This window comes from Phallusia mammillata, chromosome 1 (genome assembly GCF_965637545.1).
Source record: "Phallusia mammillata chromosome 1, kaPhaMamm4.hap1.1, whole genome shotgun sequence".
Classification (NCBI taxonomy): domain Eukaryota; kingdom Metazoa; phylum Chordata; class Ascidiacea; order Phlebobranchia; family Ascidiidae; genus Phallusia; species Phallusia mammillata.
In genome coordinates, this window is record NC_137252.1 from 29,848,681 (window position 1) to 29,868,125 (window position 19,445).

Here is a 19,445-nt window from a genome sequence, read left to right on the forward strand (position 1 = left end):
CCAGAGTAGTTGGGTTGCGTTAACAATGAAACATAACATTGTGTCGTCATCTTTGTCTATTCGTTAATAATAATAAAATAGTTTGGGCTTCCTGTTGCTTTTTGAAAACGACCAAAAAACAACATTCTTTTTTATTGCGGTGCTATGTCCAGTGTGTATTGGGGGGGTTACCCAAATTAGAACCACGTGACCCACAGCGTTAACTTCAGAATTTTATTTTGATAAAACTTGTTGTTTTGATTCAGGGAGCAAAATTAAGTCAGGGTTTGGTTTACCGTTGGCCCATTTGTTGTGTGGTGCTGCTTAACCCATTTGCACAAAATGGCAAGCAAAAGCGTGACCGTGGAACGAAAGCTAATGGTAATAATAGGCAAATGTTTTATTGTTGACTTTAGTTAAACAACTTTTTAAAACAAAAAATACATATATGTCAACGAACTGTATTAGCAATTAACCAGAATCGCCAGCAATTTGTTGAACATTTGCTATAGTAATTGCATTTTTATTGCCATAAAATCCTTCACCAACAAATGAAGATATGTCATTACTTTTTATCATTGCAATAAACCACTTTTATGTTTAGGATTACATCACAAAGAAGTACCGCAAACCTCCACATGAAATCATTGCAAGCCCACAATTTAATTGGGTGCCTGAAAAGGTGGAGCAGCGGAGAAAAACTGAAAAGAGACTGTTTCAAATTTTAAATCAGGTCGGATAAAATGTTTTGATACCTTACTCAACCCTAGTTTGTTGTAATGATAATTTTTCACATATATAGTCATTTACTGATAACCAGAACACTGCTACAAATTTACCATAATCAGACAAAGATTTGAGCAAGTCAAGTGTATTTCAGAATTTGATGTATTAATTATAGTACATCACCGGCCCGTTAAAGGCATGCCGAATCAACTATGATTTACATTTTACAATGGGTATGCCGCGGTTTCTGGTCTGTATGGACGCTTTAGGGCTGATCCCACTATGAATGTATTTATCTTAGTTGATGTAATAATGGTATGATTGCGCCTGGAAATAATGTTTGTAAACGGTTTTCTAATAGCACTTTGCTGATTGCAAAGCCCCTTGCAAATATTATTTATAATTCATAAATGTTGGCTTTGTCCCTAAACCAAAAAAAGACAGTGATGTGATAACTTTTTTGTTTTATTTAGTTGCCACACTGGGGGATCGGACGGTTGTTTGTATCAATATCGCAACCATTGAATTTCTGGAAAGTTACCAGGGTCTCAGTGGACCATGAATCTTCTGTAAGTGTTGTTTATGATATATTTTATTGCAATGTCAAGTCATATTCATCTTGATTATGTTGGCAATAGAACATTGTTAGCAATCACATTATAACCACATTCCATTTAAGCATGGTTCAATCCACTGAGGACCAAACAGGAATGCTTGTTTTTAACATCAATATTAGTGATGACTGGGATGAGTACCCGGTTATCGGTATCGATGGTATCGAATGATTTCAGTGACATCAGTACTCGGCAGGGCTAGAAAAAATGCAAATTTCCCGTCATTTTTCGGTTAATCCCCCAAGTTGTTGTACGCAACAGTAATACTAAACTAACGCAGCTTATTTCACCTTTTCAACGTTGTAATCTTCGCACACAAAGAGTCATCCAAACTTATCGATGCGCTTTCGTTGCTTTCTACTACGATATTTGTAAGTATTCAAAAAACGAAACACTGAGATGCAGTATATTTTTAAACTTAATAATTAGTCGGTCAAGTTCTAAAAATAACTCCAGCTGATCAGTAAAGATTAAAATTCGTAACAACGATGTGTACTATCACTACTGTGCGTCTGTATTTAACTCTGTTTTTTCCTCTATGTTACTGCTTGTTTTTGTTTCGCGCCATTGCTATACTTGTCGTGAAACAAATGCGTATTGTTGTGCTCGTGCACACGCGCGCGCGCAATGCGAACAACGACACTTAGCACCTTGTGTGTTGACCTATGTGCCGCAGCGTTTTAGTTACGCCACGTTTCGTTGCATCGCTGAATGTAACTAGTAACAAAAGCTGGCGCTGTTGCATTATTCCACCGCAAAACTTATTTTCAACTTTTGTGTTCGCTTTTACACAAAGAGCTAAACATTTCCCGTGATTGTGACCGATTTCCCGGGATGGAGCATCCCCATTTCCCCACTTTTTCCCGCCATGGTACTCGGTATCAAAATATTTTACCTTAGTTTTCGATACCAACGTTCGATACTGAAGGCCGTTTTACACTATAAGCATCCGGACAACTTTTTGCCAATATTTGTTTTCGACAGCACAAATTGGGAAAAGGTTCCGCCAGGTTACATATATTGTTTTCGCTATCGTATGGAAATCACTTTCCACATGCTTCTGCACAGTGTTTTTTTAAGGTGTTTTTCAAATTTCTCCAGCGGTTTCCCAAAATTTGGACTTGCAACTACAACTACAGTTTTTGGTATTTAAATGAAACACTTGCGGTCTCTTAAAACTACTTAGCGGTCACCCAAACCAAACCTTAAAAAAAACCATGCTTCTGCATAAATTAGGTAGTGAATGGAAATAACTTTTTTCTACATGCTTCTGCATAAATTAGCTAGTGATAAACAAATAAGTACAACACTATACTTAATACTCAGTAATAAGTATCGAAGGTATATACATCTGGTACTCTTACCCGGTATCGGTACTCACTTCAAAACCTGGTATCGTCCCATCAGCCCATCACTAGTTAATATCAATTAAGTTAAACTGGTATAAAAGTGGTTATAGATTACTTTTCACTTTTATATCAGATAAGACCCCAGCAGAGCAGAAACATACTGTTTGATATTGGTTGTAATATAAACATATTTATTTAAAAACAATAACTAATAATATTTGTAGGGCTTACTATGTTTTTTGTTTAATGGTATTGTTACCATAAATGTCATGTCCATTTTTATTTGTAGGAAATGGACTGTGGTTATGCATGGGGCATTTTGACAGAAGATGGCTACAGTGTGGGTTATGAAAAGGAAATGCCTTTTGTAAGTATCCTATGTGGCAATATATACTACAAAATCATGGTCTTGAATTCAAAAGCACAATGTGCAACAAAATGTCTTAACCCCAAAAGGACGAAGTGTTCCTAAACTCACATTACATTTAGTAGGACTGCAGTTAGGCAACAATATAGAAAGCAAAGTGTTTTACCCACTTTCACTTGTTTTAGTCAGACAAAACAGTGGTTCCCAAACTTGCAGCACCCCAATTAACAAAACAAAAAATTGCAAGCCAATTGAATGTGCAGACTGCTTTCGGTAGAAAGTAAGACTAAAATGATTTTATATCATTGTAATGCCAACCCACATTTCATCACCAAGACCTAACACACAATATTAGAGTTGCCATTAAATTTTACTATTTTGTGGCATGTCTTGAATTTTATTGCACACTGTTTGTGAAATACTGCTTTACGTAGTAATTCTTTTCTTATTATTGAAATCTCCTTTCAAGTGAAACGACCACGGCGATTCAGGGTCATTAAAATCAGATCAAGATTCAGTGTGAAAAACCACTAAATCTGTCGCTATATTTTATTTGTTTTATCAAAACAAATGCATTTCGCTATAAAAAGCATCATCAGTGTCTAAAAACAAAATAAAAAGCGGAATAAAAGCAAAAAATACAAACAACACGCAACCCCAAGAATAACCGCAAAAAGTCTTTCCCCTGTCTTACAGGACCGCAAATGCAGACCGGCTGGTATGGCGCTGATAAAAACCACGAAAAAAGGCGAGGAAAAGATAAAAAAAAAGTTAGGCATTGCACAATGTTATAATGTGGTTTTTGTAGAAAAATTGGACGTTTGTGAAAACAAATGGCTAATTTTAACGGGCGCCACAATAAATGTTCAAGCGATGGTCCTTCCGGCAGTTCGTTGACTGCAATCGCTTTGTTGTTACAATCGTGTTTGTTTTTTCGTTTTGTGCCCTTATCTTTTCCTCGCCTTTTTTCGTGGTTTTTATCAGCGCCATACCTGCCGGTCTGCATTTGCAGTCCTGTAAGACAGGGAAAAGACTTTTTGCGGTTATTCTGGGGTTGCGTGTTGTTTGTATTTTTTGCTTTTATTCCGCTTTTTATTTTGTTTTTAGACACTGATGATGCTTTTTATAGCGAAATGCATTTGTTTTGATAAAACAAATAAAATATAGCGACAGATTTAGTGGTTTTTCACACTGAATTTTCTTACTGCTTTACATTAGTTATGTTTACAACAATGGACCAATCAGGATATTTGTTTAACAACATAACCTTATTTAAAGGTCAATGAAAGCTGTTGGCGTTTAATCCCTAAACATGAGGAATCCAGGTTTTTGAATTATCGCCCTAAATCAAAAACCACACATGAAGTTCCTTTGTACATTCCTGTGCCTCCCTTATTGGCAGTAATGGATAAAGAAGCACATCCAGAGGTAGCAAAATAACATTGGCTAAAAAGTGTTTTGACAATATTTCCACTATCCCTGCAATTCCATAAACAAGCACAAATATACAGTAAACCTTGGTTAAACCGGATTTGGGTAATCCGGATCTTTACGTAATTCGGACAAAACTGGAGGTACAAGTGATTTTTTATGTGGTAAGGCTTGAACTTATCAACTTTGCCTACACTGGACAGTTTATTTGGTTTAAACGGGTCCAGATTAACTGAGTTTACTGTAAATTACAATACAGATGATTCTGAAATCAAAAACTTTATTTATTTTTTATTTCAATTTAGAATTTTTTTGAACAGACTAGATTTATTTTTGTTTTATCCACAGTAAATTAGGTGTTAGTTAACACTTCCACAGCTGGAACAGATTTATCATTCTCTCAACAAATAATAAACTTGGGTTTGGGTTTACCATACCCTTGCAATACAGCAGATATTACAACTGACCCGAATTATCTGTTGCAATATTCACAACGAACAAAAGCACTCCTATTGGTTTCCATTGCACGCCTTCACATATATCCTACAACTAGATCTGGAATTGGCATGAACTCTAATACTGTTATTTAAAATACAGTTAACTTTTACCTTTACCAAATTTGCAGATGGAAACCGATGACAAGGAACCAATGGTACGTTTGTTGATTGAACGAAACAAAAAGAAAAGTGGAAGACAAAGGCACCCTGATGGAACTCTTGTTTGAAATTGTTTTGCTGCTTAACCAAAACTTGAACTGTGAAGTTTTAAAACGTGGGTTGTGAAAATGAGTGGTACTCTTACATGTTTTAATGGTCAATGGCAGTGATACTAAAACATATCCCTATCAGTTTGTGACCAACACTGGCCCTCAAATTCACAAGTATTGTTTGTGTGTTTTTAGTTAATACAATCTAAAAAATAAATAAAAGTTGTCATTTTTGAGGAGTCCTTGCAAAATTTGATTGCTTCGTAGCTGTAGTAGCATCTTAAGAGTCCAAAACAGTCAAGTTATAAATTTTATTTTTTTGTAAAACACTTAAAAGACGCAACCCAATTAGGGATGATTTTATCCGTATCATCAAAACTTTCCCAGTGACTTCTGTTTGGCATAGTAACTGACACGGCAGTTTGATTTAGAATTGTCACAACAGTATTTGCGATAATAAACTTCTGTATGATTGTGGTTTTTTGGCTTTTTTGACATGAAATGGTTCAAAGGTTTTAGGTTACATGAGCCATAACCACAACTTCGAGGGTTTTTCTATGTATACTATGTGACATTTGTATGTGATTACTATGTGACATTTGTTAGTAAATGTATGAACACATGCTGGTGGGGGTCATTTGTGTTATATAACCTCTAAAGCGGGTTGCAGAAAAAAAAGGTTGAGAAACACTGCATTGGAACTGTCTGTTTGGTCGAACACGGAGCATCTTACGTTAACCAACTGTAACGACACAAACATGTCCCTTACGTTACCAGCGGTGTATTAAGTTGTATACGCCCTAGAAGTATGCACCTTTCCACAATCTAACGCATAAAAAAGTCGTTTTTGTTATTAGATTCCCTTTTTAACACTACTCTGAGAGTATTTGGACTGAACAGTATCTAACCCTTCAACAGGCAACATGGTCATCGACGATCACCGTTTATTTAATTGTACTAACCCCAGCATTAAATTTGCACATTCATGCCTTGCTAACAAACGAAACTAGTGTTCAAAAGCTAAGAATGGAAAACATTTTCAAAGTTACGAAAACTGTCAATCATTTAAATGGAATATATATATTTCGCCTAATGGCATCATCAGTTCCTATAAAAACCACAAGGTAATACATCAATAAAAGGGAAAAAAGTAAAACACAACAAAACAAAGTGAGACGAAAACACTAAACTGAAAACAGAACACTACAGACATTGCTGACACTGCCGCTTTCGAATTGGTTTGTCAAGCAACGTTAGACTGCTGACCCCACAGCGAGCCACGTCTTATTTTTTTTTCTTTTTATTGATGTATTATCTTGTGGTTTTTATAGGAACTGGAGATGCCATTAGGCGAAATATATATATTCCATTTAGTTCATTGACGGATTTCGTAATTTGGAAAATGCTTTCCATTCTTAGCTTTTGAACACTAGTTTCGTTTGTCAGCAAGGCATGAATGTGCAAATTCAATGCTGGGATTAGTATGTGCAATGCTTGGCTGAGCATCAAAAACAGCTATGCTCCATTCCAAGAACTCCGGTTGTGGCTGGGCTCAGCCCATCCCTACTCTAAACCTTAACAAAGTGGCAACACCACCAAATATTTGCAACCGTTTAGTTTGTCAGTTTTTTTACATGTAACATTGCACCAACATTGTAACAAGCAAAATAAACACACATCTAATATTTTTCTTGGTTGCCAAAACCCTTCGTTAACATTGACAAGGTTTGAGATCATTTTTACCATTTCATATTTGCTTTTAAGAGCTTATGCTGGAGAGAATGAAGGTATTTAAAGACATACGTACAGTTTCTAAACAGCAAAATGCAGAGATAAATACATAATGCAACACTATGCGACTACATACTAAACAGGGTTCCCACCAAAATATCACTTTGCACAATAACTTTTTTGTCATTCTGTTAGTTTACAGAGAGAGATATTTAATATGAAGGTAAAGCAGTTTTTTCAGCAGCTAACAGATTGTGTATGTACGTATTTTCTTGATGCTCCAATTACTAAGTCAGTTTTTCAAGATTGAAGGTTGTTTTTTTCACAAAGGGGGGGGCAAACGCTTCTAGCCATAATGAACAGCGGTTATTTTAAATTAATATTATCAGTTAAGAATACAGTAAACTTTGATTTGTTGTAAATAATGCGCCACATACTAAATCTAAACCTAAAAATTGATTTGCAAAATTGGAAACTTGTCAACGATCTAAGAAACAAAAGCATGGAACATTACTTTATAAAGAAAAAACTGAAACAAAGCATTTTTATATTTACGACACTACTCTGCCATACAATCTGTATACAGCTTTATATCATGTACATGTATTTTTTTTCACCATCATAAAAATGACCACAAATCCCAGGTCATATTATTTGATAGGAAACACCACATGATTGCCAAAATGGGCAACATGCAGAATCCTGTACTATTGGTATAATTTTGGCATCTAAAGATACAGGGACCCTTTTTATTTATTTTTTAACCAAGGCACTATAGCATCTGTGCATTTGTAAAATTGAACCCTACTTTCCAATTACAACATACTTTTTCTTATTTCAATTTAGTTTGCATTGTTAGTCATTATAGATATACTTTGTGCATGACAACCAAAATGGCCTGTTACAGAACTGGTTTAAATGGTTGCATCGGCAATGGTGTTTGTAGTATTCTGTTACATTGGCACATCGTCAGTGTGCTGTGGCTGCTTTGTTACTGGTTCAGCATCTGTGGGTGAAGTTGCTTCACTCTCACCACCCTCCCTTGGTGCTCCCGAAACCTTTGCCTGTAAATTGACAATATGCATTACTTAGCTGACAAATTCAGCACACACTTAAATCAGTATTTGTATTTCTTATTGCAAAACACTTCCGAAATCGTTTTCGCCCAAAAATATAGCATCGTCAGTCCTAAACAGGAATATGTAATGTCAATATATGTGACTGGAATCGTTTATTGAGCATCCATGGATCAGGACGATTCCTGTATTAGTACATCATTATTGATAATACACATTTCAATAAGTATGAACTATCATAGAATCACAGTACGCCAGGCCCATTGAAGGCGCTATACCGAATCAGCCGGTCACCAAGCATTCACCACCATATGGCAAGGCGTAGGCTAGAAAAATCTAGCCTGCGGTGGGATTCGAACCCACGACAGGAGTCTTTCCAGGACTCGCGCTCTACCAACTGAGCTACACAGGCTCAGTGGAGAATCCGCCGAAAGTCGAATCACAAGCACCGTTGCCTGCCTCGTATGCTGCACATGTCAGCTTCGTAGTAGGGGATCGCCAGATTGACCAGTATCAGTTAAGATGAACATAAATTCATAACTGGGATCAGCCCTGAAGCGTCTATGCAGACCAGCGATCACGGCACAACTATCATAGAAGGTCTTTACTTTTTCAACAACCCACTGGCTACCAGAACATATCGAAGTGGCCAAGTGGGCCAAAACTGCATTCAATATATTTAATGAGTAGAGAGGAACTCACATGCTTTAAACTTAAAAGTGCATAACGCTTTAGTATTCCAGTACTGACTAAGCGCAGTCCATGCTAAACAAGAGGCAGATTAATTCCAAACCTAACATTATCATTACTCAGTTTCTGATTCAGCAAGCAGGTATGACACATATTTCCACCAGTAAACTTGTGCAATGGTGAAAATTGTTTTTTTTTAACTCAGGCCAATTGCACCCAAACCACCTACATACTTCTTAGTCTTTACAGAATTTCGAACCAAATACATGAAAGTTGTATCACAAACTTGTCTACTGCATATATTTATTGGTAAGTTACAAAAATATTTAGTTTTTCTTGCATCAGTTTTAGTTTTAACCTCTGAAAGAAAGGCAACAATTGATCGGTTTAAATATGGTATGAATTCTGAAAATCAACTCATTAGTAAACAATTATTGCCACATTTGAAAGAAGTTTTTTATTAGGCTTGGTAAGTGTTTCCATGCAAAATGTCAAATATTTTAGGAGTAGCATGTCTAAACAATCTCAAAACAACAAGAAATGTTACCATGATGCTTGTGCCAACTCCTTCCACTTTTTCCTCAAAGCTTTTAAAAGTTGGTGAGTTTCTGTTAAAAAATTGAGAAAATTTACATGAAACTCTCAACATAAAGCAAGTCACATAGATTATAATAATGTTAGACACTTTTTATTAAATTTGAACATTTTTATTAAATCACATAGTATGGATAGGTGGAGTAAATTCAATACACAACGCTGAAGGTTACTTGTTTGTCAGCTGAAGTTTTTTAAAGCTTATTTTGGTCAACTTTGCACTAAACTGTCATTTTGTCCATTTTTTTACCTTAATTTTTTATGTAATGCAAGGCAGGTCTTAACACGATTAGTGTAATTATATTTAAAAAAGTATACTGTACCATCGAACACATGGCTGGATAATTGCCTTAATGTAATGGATTAGGGGTTTAATCCAAATAATTCTGGCATCTTTTAAAAAGAATACCATATGGTACAGTTTCATGACTGGGAAAAAATAGTGATGCTTTTAAGGCTTTCATAAGTGCACGACAAATTTTTAGGAATGCCAGATTTGCATGTCAAAATATAGGCTTCTAAATTTGCCAATGAGAAAAAAAGAGAAAAAGGGGACTGTGTGAAGGGTTTGGGGTGCATTGAAAGTGTGCTTGGATAATGTTATTTCTATTGCATTGCTTTAGTCAATAATACAACATACTTCATTTCATTTTTTTTTTTTTTTTTTTTTATACTTCATTGTGTTATACTTCACGTGTTATTGTGTTATATTATTCTGTGTTTAGTCAATAATACAACATACTTCATTTCAGAGAACTTAGTGGACATAGATGATCCAATTGTGTTGAACACTCCAACTGTGGCTTGTCCAGCGGATTTCAATGTTTCTTGTGTCTTCTTGTAACTAAAAAAGTACACAAAACATGTCAAAAATAACTTTAGGATTGGAAAAAGTTTGGTGTCAATTAGTTTGGGATCATTTAGTTTTAACTGACTAAAGTATTGTAAATCTCAGTTAAACCGGGTTTGGTTAATGCTGATTTTAGCTTATTTAAAACTCGAGGCACAAATTATTTGTAATGTGGTGGGATTTTAACTAGTCAACATCAGTTAATCTAGATCTTTGCCTATTCAGACATTTTTTTAGTCCAAACAGGTCCAGATTACCCAAGGTTTACTGGAGTTCACTTAAAATTTTATTGCATATCTATTGATGAATTGAGAGAAATTAGGCTAAAAACTAAGTTTAATTTTTTGATATATATATACTTTAAAAATTGTAAAGAAATATGCACACACGCATGAAAACAGTAAACCTGAATCACATGTTTGGTCATCTCAGTAAAAACAACACCCAACAGTTGAACATAAACCGCACACTGAGGTTTGTTTGCTAACAGGGCTGTTACCACAATTCGTCAAGTAAAGCAAATCGTGGCAAGATTTAATGGCATCTGTCATGGCATGATGTCACTTTATGGTGTTTACATTAACCAACAAACACACAAACAACCCAGGTTTGGACATTGAGCATTAAATCAAAGTTGGGTCAAAATGCATGTGTGTAAATAACAAAACAGTTTAGGTGGGTCACAAAAACACATATAAAAGACTACTGTACTTTAAGCTATATAACAAACATGCTTTTGAGGTTTGTTTTGCTAAACTAAATGAAAGTCAGTTTGTTTAGATGCGTAAGTGCAAAAACACGAAAATCTGTACATAGTCTATTTAAACAAAGACATTTAAAAAAATGTGTATTTGTCTGTGTAAGTGCAAACCAATTTTTCATTAGAATGTTTGTTTAGGAAAAAGCATCCTACTGAAAATCAGTGAAATGAAAAAGATTAGGATAGGAAACACATGCACATGCTGCTTTGCACCACTCACTATTCTGATGAAACCACTTTTTCATTCATTTCTGTCATTTTTGCCTGAGTTGATTGATATCTGTGATGTTTTATGCAAAGTTGTCATTAAGAATTTCAAGGTTCAATATACGAAACAGACAGATTTGCAAAATTATTAACATAAGTGGCTTTTCCTTTTCATGGTGCAGACCAGCAGTGGAAAAGAACACTCAAAAACCAAAACATATAGAATAAAAAAGATGTGATATCTTTACAGGCAATTTTGACATGGCAAATAAAAATCATATGAGGTCAGTAAAAGCAGTAATATTTGCACCATTAAATGTAACACAATAGGGGGCTTTATAAAAGGTTGATGGTTGTTTTTGCAATTGTTTAACAGAAAAAGGGCGAATTTTAAACCTTATTGCATTGAATCATAGAGCATAACTCCAAAAAATGTTCACATTTGTCAGCCTAATGACAAAATACATACATAAAGCTTTTAGATGTTTAACTAACAACCATACCACAGCAAAGTATCTTAAATATACTACTAGAGTAGTAACAACCAATAGATTTCATAAATGTACATCACTCACCCAAACCTGACGAATTAATTTAAATATGCGTTTGGAACTTACAAACAAAGCAATGACACATTGATAAAACATATCTGTGACATTTTGTATAGAACTCACGCTTGGCTACTTTGGACTTTGTTGATTTCAGCTTTCAACTGGCCCATTGCATTTATACCCAGTTCCTTCTTAAGGTTTGATGCTTGCTGCTCCTTTGCTGTAAGAACTTGTCGCAGAGTGGCTATTTCCTCCTCAATCTGAAAAAAAACTTAGAGTTTCGTTTCCTTTTGATATGTTGTCTGAAATACAGTGACACAAAATTACTAGAACTTTGTCATAGTTAAGTATAAGGTATAAGATGGAGGACCAAAAGGGTGACACAGGGCAATAAAATGCTTGCTTGTGGCTATATCTTTTTTTCCTGACATATATATATTTTTCCCAATGATGATATGTTTTACATGCATATATGTTGACCAAATACAGTGACACACAATTACTAAAAGTTTGTCATAAACCTGAAAAACTATGCAACGAGGAGAGCCAAAAAAGAGACAAAGGGCAACAAAATGCTTGTGGTTGGCATTTACAATGGAAATGGCATCAGCTATCTGCAAGGTTTCACTGAAACTGAACAATGGAAGCTTTAAACCATTTACTCTGCGAGAAAAAAATGTGGACTGGACAATGATGTTTACTCTGTTTAACCCAATAGTTAAAAGTATTTTGGTGGACATTTGCTGAAAAAAATATAGGCAGACTAGAATTTGTTCATTTTAGCACAAGAACTGGCTTAATCTGACGATCCATTTTCAAATGTACCAATGATATGGCAGTTCATTTCTATAAATTTGCTTATTGCACAGTTTTGTTTTGTTGACCCTGCTGTGCAAAGAATCTCTTTGGTTTGATAAAACATTTTTTTGTGTTGTACGCTCCTTATCATTTCTGCCACATACATAGAGCACAACTATATATTCATAAATTTATATGTATTGTTGTATTTGCATTAAAGATTTTAACAAAAACACAAAATAGATAAGTAGTCATCAAATATATATACAGTTTACAGGCAAATAATATGACACAAAATCAGAATTTAACACCGTGAAATGGTTCCATTTTATTGATTTTGCAATCCAATCCAGGATCAATGCTTAAATTGTTACAAGACGGTAATTTAATAATCTACAAATTAACCAAATTGTCCCTAGCCAGTGTGATATTGATCTGCCTGGCTTTGTCAACGTATCAATTCAAACCGTGTAAAAAAATCAATTTGTAAATTTGGTAATAAAATGTGGGGTAGCAGCTCAATGTAGTAATCCAATAATCATGGGTTTCAATTGAAGGGGGGTATTACAGGGAGTTGTATAATTTCATGGTCAATGATAAGTATATAATCAATGTTGGACCTTGTTATTATGAGCTGGCTACTATTACTAAAATATGTTTCATTATTTTCATCTTTGTTTGAACACTTTTTTGGATATTAGGGTACAGCTTACAAACCTCCATGGCTTGTTTGTGTTTTAAAGTTGTTTGGAGTAATTGTGTTGTGAGATTTAAATCAACTTCGGTTATAAAAAACAATAGAATTTTAACAAACCTTCTTAAGTTCTTGAAACATTTTTTCCCGTTCATCATCTGAAGCTTGGTCTTCAAGTGGGATTTCTGGGGCAGATGGTTGTGTTGAAAGATCGGGGTAAATGGGGTCTGCTTCATGGACTGGGTCAGCTGGGAAAATAAACAAAAAAGGGTTACTAGCATGTGATACTACCAAACTTTTTTAAAAACTTTTTTTCAAAAATTATTTTTTTCTCCAAATTTTATTTTAGGTGGGACCGCCCCAAGTTTGTATTTTGTAACAAATATTTAAATAGCGATGGGACGATACCAGGTTTTAAAGCGAGTACTGATAACGAGTATGGGTACCACGTCAAAATACCTTCGATACCAAGTACTATAGTGTTGTATATCACTGGCTAAATTATCTGCCATGACCGGGATATAGGCGACAACAAACACATGCAGAAAAATGCAATCTCCACACGATAGCGATTTTTTTTTAACCTGGCGGATCTTTCCCGATTTTGTGCTGTCTGAAGCAATAATTGGCAAAAAGTCGCCCGTATTCTTATCGTGTATCGAACTATGGTATCGAAAACTGAGATAAAATATTTCGATGCCGAGTATCGATACCACTGAAATCGTTCGATACCATCGAAAACGAGTACCGGGTACCCGTCCCATCACTATATTTAATTTTTTTATTTTTGAAGACTTTATTTACCCAAACACTAAAGTATATTTTTTATTGACTTGAACCGTGATCGTTAGGGTTTAACTGGCTTGCCAACTGCAGACTATGACCATAGTACAAGTAAAAGATGGCACCCCAATTTATTTTATCCCAAATGCATAATTACATGGAAAAACTTAAACGTACTGATTATAGACCTTATTCCCAAGTAAACATTTGGTCAGTGCATAAAGTGAACACAGCCTAAATTCAACATACAGGTGTTTGAAAAATTGGGGTTTACAACTGATGTCTTGTTGGTAAATGCAAACATTTCATCCACCTCATCATGGTGCTGAGAAGGAAGAATAGTAAGATATTTTTTATAAGTCTCATGACTTGACAGATGGTCAAAGTCCAGAGCTATTTCTGTGCCTTCATTTTCAGTACAATCCATTTTCTTTCCACAGACAAAACTGCAGACATACTAGACAACCAACCAACTAAACCAAATTTTAATAATATATGAGCCTCTGCCAAATTAAATGGAAAGCCCACTTTAATCCTGTTTTCAAATAATATTCATTTCTATTTCTTAGTTGAAAACTTGCTTACTTTCTATTTTAATTCATCTTTACCACTAGAATAACCATAAAGATGCCCAGGGCACCTTGCAAAACATTCTCTCTTTTTAACTCATAGGCAGCAGGTATCTTTCATTGAACATACAGGAACCAAAATCATACAACAGTGCTTGAATTTTTCAAGAGGACTTTAAATAGTCCTTGTGTCTGCAGTTGTGTGTTTCAGTCCAGGATATTTACATTACATGTGACCATCATACATCACCCAATTACATACTGTTCAAAGCCAATTTTCTATTAGTTTCATGGTGCTTTATATTGAAAGTAACTGTGTTTATTGTGAACTTATTTGGTCCAAAACTTTTTTAAAGAAGGTTTTGATTTTTTTATATCCATCATAATATTGTTATCAATTGATATTACAAATTAGGAAAATGCTTTTTATAGTCTTGGGAGAGCCCAGTCTGCAGAACATGGCAGTTCCCAACGAGATCTCGTGCATGCAGGACCTACAGGTCCGGCATGTGCACGTGCACGACCCGTAAGTTCACGTGCAATACCTATTTTAGCAGGCACAAAGCAAGTAAAAGAGGTCAAGACAGGCCAATTAAATGCCTTTGGTGCAAAATTTTCGCATGCAAACCCCAAAACTTTGCGTGCAAAATTTGTTTTTCCAAAAAAAATCGAGCGTGCAGCTGCCACACTATTTTTTATGGATTGTTTGTTCACATTTTATTTTCAGTCTATATGATTACATATGTTTTGGGTTACTTTTTCTATTTGATCAAAATAGATAAGTTTTCGGAGAGGTGTTTTACATAAAACAAATAAATTGATAAAGAGACAGAGGTCCGAGATAAGGAAATAATTGATTTTTGGTAAATCACATAAAAATGTTTTTGAAAAAGTAACATAAACAAAGTAGTTACCCATTTTGTTGTGTTGATTTTTCACTCGACTGCAGAAAAACTTTCAAGCTTGACAAATTCGTTTCAGATTTCAGTAACGCTTGCGGTTGTTTATTTTTACTTCTGGAACAAAGCAAAACATCATTAGCACTTTGATGAAATAATCTTTAATTTGATGTACTATTATTGCTTCTATAAAACGGCGCAAAACCCATTTAAAACTCGCATTATGATTTTGAATAACAATATCAAACTAACAATATACCGTACTGTAACTACACGGTTGCTGTACAGTGTACACATAACAGACGTATCTCCTGAGTCCAGAAAATGTTGCTATTTGACAGTCTGGCCGTTCGTAATTTATACAATTATAAACAAGCACGTGAGAGTCCGTAATGGCGTGATAGAAGCGTAATCACTTCGTTTTTACGCCTGCTACTCTTTGCTGCCTGCGAAGCTTTCAAATTCCAATTCAACCAACTCTGCGCCCGTATATGACGTCACTATCACGTATTCATGTTGTCTCATCGTCACGCCCACGTGACAACATGTAATAAAACGTTGTAAACAAATCCAAATTTTGCATTACAGATCTGTCACGTGAAACTGCAAACTGAAAACCAGTTGAGTCATAATATTTTTTGGTGTAACACCGTCTTTAACCAACACATCATTGCTTTTATGTGAAGCACTTGAAATAAAAACAAATATAAAATTGACTGGAAATGAAATTAGTCATCTAAATACAAAATAATTATTTTTACAAATTTTAGTTCTCATGGTGTTTCAAATGTATCATGCCAAATTTGGTTTTAATTTTTTTTTTCCTTTAGCAAAGTTGGGGTATGAATTTTTCTATCCAAATCTGCAGTGCTACGGATTAAAACCCACGTGAGAGCATTTTTGCAGAAGTTGTTTACAAATTTGTATGTTTTGTAACGATTCTAATTGATTCAAGCATTTATTTTCTTTCATTATGAAGCATGTAAATTTAACATGTCCATTAGCTGTACTGGAGTATTTTGCGTTGTGATTGATTGTTGGAAACCTAATGTATTTTAATTGGAGTTCATAACCTTTGTACTCTATACGGTAGTTTTTGAGATGAATGTTGCAATCCTTTGTTTGTTTCTCTGTGGCAGCTTCGTGCTAAACACTATTGCAACATATTTCAAAAGCTAGTAACCAAATTTATCATTTGAATGACAGCAGTCCAACAAGAACTGATTTGTAAAGAAATAATAACTTATTGCTGAATGGCTCTGACGTTCATTTTTTATTCCCAACAGATCTGATCATTTTAATGACATAAGAGGAATGTGGTACAATGACCAAGATCAATGTAAAACAATTGGTAGTAACTGCTCTTCACAGCAAAGAGCATGCCAATAATATCGTAGATCTCATAGATTTGATCGCAACACAAAGAAACAGAAAGATAGTGCTTGAAGCAGCTTCTGGATGTTTGGACATCTTCACAAAATACCTTGAAGAGGATTGTTTACCATCTAACACCAAATCAGATGACACCATACAGGTGTTCCAATCATGGATCTGGGAGAGGATTACTGATTGCTTTAATGCATGTTTAAGTAATTTAAAAGAAAGTGATGATGGTGAAAAAATGTTGGAAACCATATTAAGGCTGATACAATTTAAAGCCATTTGTCAAAACAAAAATGCAACAGAATTTATATTTCCAGAAGAAGAACTTGCAAAGCTTATGGGTGTCGTTTTAGCCTCCAAAAACCCAACTTTGCTTCAAACATTTACGGAACTTCTCTCATATGATGATACGCGGTACTTTGTACTTAAATCTTTACCAGCTACTTTAAACAAACTTTTAAATGCTGACAAGACAATAATAGAAACAGTTTTCAACTTTTTGAAAACCACTGTAAGTTTTATGCCAACAGATGATAGCAAACTTACGTCAAGTTACGTTTTTGGTTCAGAAAATGAGCCTGTTCTTGCGAAGTTTCAAAGTTCCAGGCCGTTCATGGTGTCACACCACAGAAAAAAGTTTTCAAGTGCTTGGCTTGAATTCCTAAAGCACCCCTTACCAGGTCACATACACAAAAATGTGCTGGTTATATTTCATACAAGCTTGGTCCCAAACTTTGCCAAACCAAGGCTTTTAGCAGATTTTCTGATGCGCTCATATGCTAAGGGTGGCGGTCTGGCCTTACTTGGCTTGCATGGTTTATTTGTTCTCATGCACCAGCACAATCTTGAATACCCTGAATTCTATAAAAATGTTTATGCGATGTTGCATCCTCGAATTTTTGATGCCAAGTATAAAGCTCGATTTTTTCACCTTTTAGACTTATTTTTATCATCCACACACATTCCTTCATATCTTGTAGCTGCATTTGTGAAAAAAATGTCCAGACTGTGCCTAATTGCACCACCTGATGGTATATGCATTATGGTAACACTTATTTTAAACTTACTTAGAAGGCACCCAAGTATAAGGCACTTGGTTCACAAAGATCTGGACAAGGCAGAAGCCATTGTGGATCCCTATGTTGAAGGTGAACCAGACCCATCAAAGTGTGCTGCTATGGAAAGTTCTTTATGGGAAGTCAGTAGTTTGAAAAGTCACTATAGTCCTGAAGTTGTCAAGTGTGTATCTTTCAAAAGCATTGGAACAATGGAGACTGATGTTGGGGAAATACTTGAAAACAATTATGATGAGCTGTTTAATGATGCCTGTTCTAAGGAATTTAAAAATTTTGCAATGAATCATGTTCCACCAGAAACTTTGTTTGGTGGATTTGAGGATACAACAAGTGAAATTTGGTGTGTGGAATGAAGTTGCATGTTTTTTTTAATATGCCTGTATGGATGGTTGACAAATATATTATAAATGTTTGTTGTATAAAAATCTAAACACATTCAAATCTAAAATGAGCCAAGATGACCCATAATTTAAGCACATGCTGTGTGTTCACAAGGGTGTGAGCTCTCAGAGCAAAAAAAACTTCAGCTACATTGCTTCAACCCAGTGGTTACCAATGGGTTAAACTAAAAAATCACCAACTCTTTAAAAAAGTCACTTTTAAGACTAAATAGACTTGAAGTTAAACAACCAGCTCAATAACAGACTCATTACAAGTATAAGACATTTAGGTGCTGTCCACCAACCACAAACAAACAAAATAAACATGGAGCATTGTGTCATCATAATTATTTTACCTGTCTATTTTCAAGTAAAAACGTTCTGCAGTGTGGGCCACAGCAAATGAAAGGTATTGATATGCGATGAACATACCAATGTACAGTGCAAATCACCAGTCTTTTTTCTGTCGCACGCAGTTGACGTGTAATAAGTTCTTTCGAAGGTAAAGGCTGAGAGCCTGGAGTGAAAACAAAACTGAATATGATAATTAAATTGTCGTTGCAGTACTTGTGACTTTACACTGCAATCGCGTGTAAATTGTTTTTAATAAGAGGGATTGAAATGAACTTTGATATCCTTGTGGTATTAAGATTGTTATGGATCCTGTTGCGACGCACGGGTGCATTACGACCATGGGATCTGCTAACGGGTCTTTTTAATACCTAAAATGTAAACAAAACTTGGAATTAAAAGGTATTGAATATCGTCTTGTTCAGGTATAAATTGAATTATTCTTGCGAAGTAGTACCAGGTAAAAACAAATTTTTCGTTGATGACCCCTGTTGTATACTGTTGGGTTTGTACCTTTGGACGTTCATAGCACAACAATGATTCATATACCGCAAGATAGCAACGTGCAGGTGTCAAACACATAGTGCTGGCCACAGAGTCACACACAAACATGTGGAAAAAGTTAATATTTGCTAATTTTCAAGTGGTTTATCGATGCGCTAAATGAAGAACCGAAGCCAACAATGCAACTTGTGGATTTAACCTGTATTGGTTAAGTTTAGTATATATGTTTTTGGATATTTTAATCTAACCAGAAAAAACATGCATGGAAATATATTTACGGCGATAGGTAAGTTATTCGGACAGATACAGAAAAGTTATGCACAAGAGCAAGTCTTTGGTTGATTAATTAAGTGTCGCATTTCTTGTTGAGTCGTAAT

At 35.1% G+C, this 19,445-nt stretch overlaps 3 protein-coding genes and 1 non-coding gene across 5 annotated transcripts; 2 read left to right on the top strand and 2 right to left on the bottom strand.

Moving 5' to 3' along the window:
* The first annotated feature begins 191 nt into the window (after window positions 1-191).
* On the top strand, window positions 192-5,406 carry LOC145213713 (small ribosomal subunit protein mS34-like). The gene is made up of 6 exons (XM_080082090.1): window positions 192-360; window positions 584-712; window positions 1,179-1,274; window positions 2,958-3,035; window positions 4,314-4,463; window positions 5,092-5,406. The coding sequence occupies exons 1-6, from the start codon at window positions 322-324 to the stop codon at window positions 5,188-5,190; spliced, it is 591 nt and encodes a 196-aa protein (XP_079938216.1). The 5' UTR covers window positions 192-321; the 3' UTR covers window positions 5,191-5,406.
* Window positions 5,407-6,784: 1,378 nt separating this feature from the next.
* Window positions 6,785-15,718, bottom strand: LOC145213700 (tumor protein D52-like). Of its 2 annotated transcripts, XM_080082069.1 has the most exons (8): window positions 15,639-15,718; window positions 15,390-15,491; window positions 13,244-13,371; window positions 11,755-11,891; window positions 11,094-11,153; window positions 10,006-10,107; window positions 9,217-9,277; window positions 6,785-7,967 (listed from the first exon to the last, which is right to left on the bottom strand). In XM_080082069.1, exons 2-8 carry the CDS (start codon window positions 15,391-15,393, stop codon window positions 7,857-7,859), a joined length of 603 nt encoding a protein of 200 aa, XP_079938195.1. In that variant the 5' UTR covers window positions 15,394-15,491; window positions 15,639-15,718; the 3' UTR covers window positions 6,785-7,856. The 2 variants fall into 2 exon arrangements, with proteins under 2 accessions (XP_079938195.1, XP_079938203.1); XM_080082077.1 differs by lacking the exon at window positions 11,094-11,153 and having other exon boundaries at window positions 15,639-15,716.
* Window positions 8,318-8,391, bottom strand: Trnas-gga (transfer RNA serine (anticodon GGA)). The gene has a single exon. It is a non-coding gene; the product is annotated as a tRNA-Ser (tRNA).
* Window positions 15,719-16,635: 917 nt separating the features above from the next.
* Window positions 16,636-18,843, top strand: LOC145209049 (nucleolar complex protein 4 homolog B-like). The gene has a single exon (XM_080079294.1). It carries the CDS (start codon window positions 16,699-16,701, stop codon window positions 18,184-18,186), a length of 1,488 nt encoding a protein of 495 aa, XP_079935420.1. The 5' UTR covers window positions 16,636-16,698; the 3' UTR covers window positions 18,187-18,843.
* Window positions 18,844-19,445: the final 602 nt, after the last annotated feature.